At 43.0% G+C, this 3,781-nt stretch overlaps 1 protein-coding gene across 1 annotated transcript; it reads right to left on the bottom strand.

The window, feature by feature from the left end:
- Positions 1-1,840: 1,840 nt before the first annotated feature.
- LOC101856064 (uncharacterized oxidoreductase YrbE) lies at positions 1,841-3,701 on the bottom strand (the record flags this gene model as incomplete). Its single annotated transcript, XM_005111439.3, is given in 2 exon segments — positions 1,841-2,006; positions 3,516-3,701. Coding segments are annotated over 2 exon segments (352 nt in total), but the record flags the coding sequence as incomplete, so codon positions are not given.
- Positions 3,702-3,781: the final 80 nt, after the last annotated feature.

The raw sequence follows: 3,781 nt of genomic DNA, 5'->3' as shown, positions 1-3,781 counted from the left end.
CCCAAACGTAAGTGGTTGGTGTTGCTCTGATGTGGTTTGCTCCTTCTTTCCTACTACCAAATATCTATCGTCCTTATCGCTCCTTCTTTGCTTTGTGTGTTGCTATCTTGTGCCACCTTTAATCTTCTCCGACCTTCCATTGCAGAGTAGCAACACTTACATGCCACACTGTGCTCATATCCGTGGCCTGTACTGTCCCCGCGATTTTATGCACACACAAACATTCTGAAGTTATGCAAGCTGAGCATAAAAATGTGAAATTATGCGATTCTGTTAAATTTAACAAAGAATGATAAAGGAAAATAATCAGAAATTATGCCCCCCAAAAAATGATCAAGTCTTGCTAAATTCTGCGGGGTGCATAAAACCCAGGGGACAGCCTGTAAATAGGAGACAAAATTCTCCCCCGCTTCAGCCATAGAATAGATTCGAGAAGATTTACTGCGCGCCATCATATTCCACACAGAACACGTTTGCTTTCGATGGAACCACCATTTACAATTTACACCTTAGAGTTATGATTTACACTGACATCACACTCCACAGACAAATTAATACATCTTAGAACGACCCCCCGGGGTATTGACATACAGGTCACCCTGCATAAATCAATCATGATCAGCCCCGTTTATGTCTCGCCAAATTACCCTTTAAAATAATTAATGTTCCAGCTAGTTGAATAAGCGCCAAGTCCAGAAATCTTTAATTTATTAGTAGAGTTTGGGAATATAATTTTGATTGATAGATAGATAGATAGATAGATAGATAGATAGATAGATGTCAAGGTTTTTCAAATTCAATTCTTTGAATATCTGGATAACAACTCGGAATATTCTGACCATTTTGACAGAGCAGATAGAGCATTTGTTTTCTGACCTGATGGTATTAGTAATATTCAAAACAGCCAAAAATGTCGGATAGAACTTTGTCATTCTGAGGTAGCGATTAGTATAGAGCGCAAATCCCCGCTCAACAGCAAGATCTATGCGCTTATACATTCTATACTATTACCTGAGCTGACCTGACAGCATTCTGAAACAATATCTCAACTTACTTGGAAACATACAGTGCAAGCTGTCATTATAGGCGTTAAAACAGAAGACGAACCATAACAATGTAGGATATAATCTCCAATCAAACACCTGTCCCCGCGGTTTTATGCACTCCGCATAATTTAGCAAAATTTGATCTTTTCGTGTGCGCATAATTTCTGATTATTTTCCTTTTTCATTCTTTGTCAAAATTAACAGAATCGCATAATTTCATATTTTTTGAGGCTCAGTTTGCATAATTTCTGAATATTTTGTGTGTGCATAAAACCGCGGGGACAGAAATACAGACACCCCCTGGGGCGATGCCACTGACTGAAGTGTCTTTAGGCCATTCCCAAAGTGGGGACATTTCTCGTTCAAGCGCAGTAGAATTGTAAATGGTATGATTCATCAATATCACGCTCATAACTGTGCCTGATCTACAACAGGGAACTGCAGCTTTTTCTTTCCTAATCCTTACTATTTTCATTTTTCCTCTACTTCTTTCGTATGTTTTTCACACTCTTGTGACCCACTATTTCCGGGTGCCTTGATAGTCGAAGCAGACTTTGTACTGTTGAAGCTAGAGCTGATCCCTGTAAGGACTTCACTGTTGACATCCACCCCTTGGCGCTCATTTGACCTTATGCAGTTGCGAGCGCCGTAAAACCTCTACTATATTTTTTAAAAAGAAATACGGAAATGGTTACACATTATAATTATATAATGAATGATAAATAAAGACAGACAGAGGTACAAGCAAGGAGCTTAAAAGAACCTCCTTTAACCTCCTTGGATACAAGGCTTACCCGCCATGATGTCCAGAAAGTGTTCCATCTCCGTGGCGTAGGCCTCAGGGTACCTGGTGTCGAATCCCTGGTCGATGTGAGGGGCCGCGGAGACCTGGGGGCTGTGCCGGTACGTCTGTTGGGTGGGTCGGTTAGTCACCACGTAACTGCCGTCGTCACAGATCGCCTGGGACATAGCAGACGATAACACTGCTCTATCATAAGCACTTTTATTTTTACTAATCAGATGGCGTCAATCCACAGAATTCTACACTAAGTGTAGAATTCTGTGCGTCAATCTCATATAAATGGGCAAGGGTTTAAAAAAAAGAACCGTTGAGCTCTTCACCGTTGCATGCAACCGACGTGATTTCTTGTTTGTTTGTTGGGTTTTTTGTTTTTTTGGTGTGTTTTTTTTGGGGGGGTGGTTGTTCTAGGTTTATGTAAGAGTTTAACGGCACTTGCAACACTTTTGGGTCATAAATTAAAAATGTTACAAGAGAACAACAAACACCATAAAAAGAAAGAGGAAAGATAGGGACGATAGATGTTTGATAGGAAAAGAGGAGCATACCACACCAGAGCATCCGCCGACCACTCATGATGCGACTTCTATTCTCGTTTGAGGGAATTCTGTTTAATTCAATGAAGTCATCATCAGCGCCTTTCACCCCTGACAGGGTATAGGCCACATACAAGCTCCTTCCATTTATCTCTGTCCTGAGCCATCCTTCCTAGTTCGTTCCAAGTGGGCTTCGAATCTCTCATGTCCCTTCCCACACATCTCCTCCCTGTTTCCCGTGGCCTACCCCTGCCTCGAGGTCCCTGTGGGTTCCACTGCAGTGACTGTCTTGTGATGTTTCCGCTGGGCTGTCTGAAGGTGTGTCCAATCCAACCCCGCTTTCCTAGTCCTATTTCGACTCCTATATCCTTTTGTCCTGTCCTTTCCCATGACTCTTCATTTCTTATTCTATCCTGCCACTTAATTCTTAGGATACTCCTCACACATCTGTTGATGAAAGTAGCTAGCTCTATCTCTTGGCTGGTTGGGGCCAGGGAGGGGAGGGGGAGTTGGGAGAATCTTTATCCTGCACCAAGCACTAAGTCCAGAATGGTCCTAACGGGCAGGGGCGAAGAGGCGTGCCTCCTAACTGATCTCAGTACATGTAGTTACGGTGGGGGGGTTTTAAAACATAAAATCAAAGACGACGATGATTTTGATCACTATGGTCAGGACGTTTATGAGGACAATGATGGTCGTGATGATATTGCCAACGACGGTGGCGAACAAGAAGAAGAAGAAGATGATGATGATGATGATGATGGTGATGGTGATGATGATGATGATGGCGAACATGATGGTGATGATGGTGATGATGATGATGATGATGATGATGATGATGATGGCGAACATGATGGTGATGATGGTGATGATGATGATGATGATGATGATGATGATGATGGCGAACATGATGGTGATGATGGTGATGATGATGATGATGATGATGATGATACTGCCAAAAACGGTGGTGAACAAGATGATGGCATAACGATAACTATGATGATGATGATGATGATGATGATGATGATGATGATGATGATGATGATGATGAAAATAGCGTCGCCGGAAGTGACAATAACAAAGAGAGGATGGCAGTATAACGACGCCTTTGACTTTAATGACAACCCCACTGACCTCCAGTCTCTGATCATATCCGTGAGAGCAACGTCGACCGTTATCGATGACAGTCACAGCGCCACTGGCATGCTCGATGGTGACAACGACCAGGTCAAGGTCGCCCGCTTCGCGAACGTCCGGATGAAAAGCCTGACCGGACGCGTAGACTCTCGTGGCTGGTGATCCGGTCATCCACAGAGCCATATCGAAGTCGTGAATTGTCGAGTCTTTGAAAATACCACCTGTTGATTTTTTTAAAGAAGGTGAATTGAAGGCGCGCGGGG

Source organism: Aplysia californica, unplaced genomic scaffold (assembly GCF_000002075.1).
Source record: "Aplysia californica isolate F4 #8 unplaced genomic scaffold, AplCal3.0 scaffold01057, whole genome shotgun sequence".
In the NCBI taxonomy this organism is placed as follows: Eukaryota; Metazoa; Mollusca; class Gastropoda; order Aplysiida; family Aplysiidae; genus Aplysia; species Aplysia californica.
The sequence above is the reverse complement of the archived record's forward strand: the minus strand, read 5'-3'. Positions and strand labels throughout refer to the sequence as shown.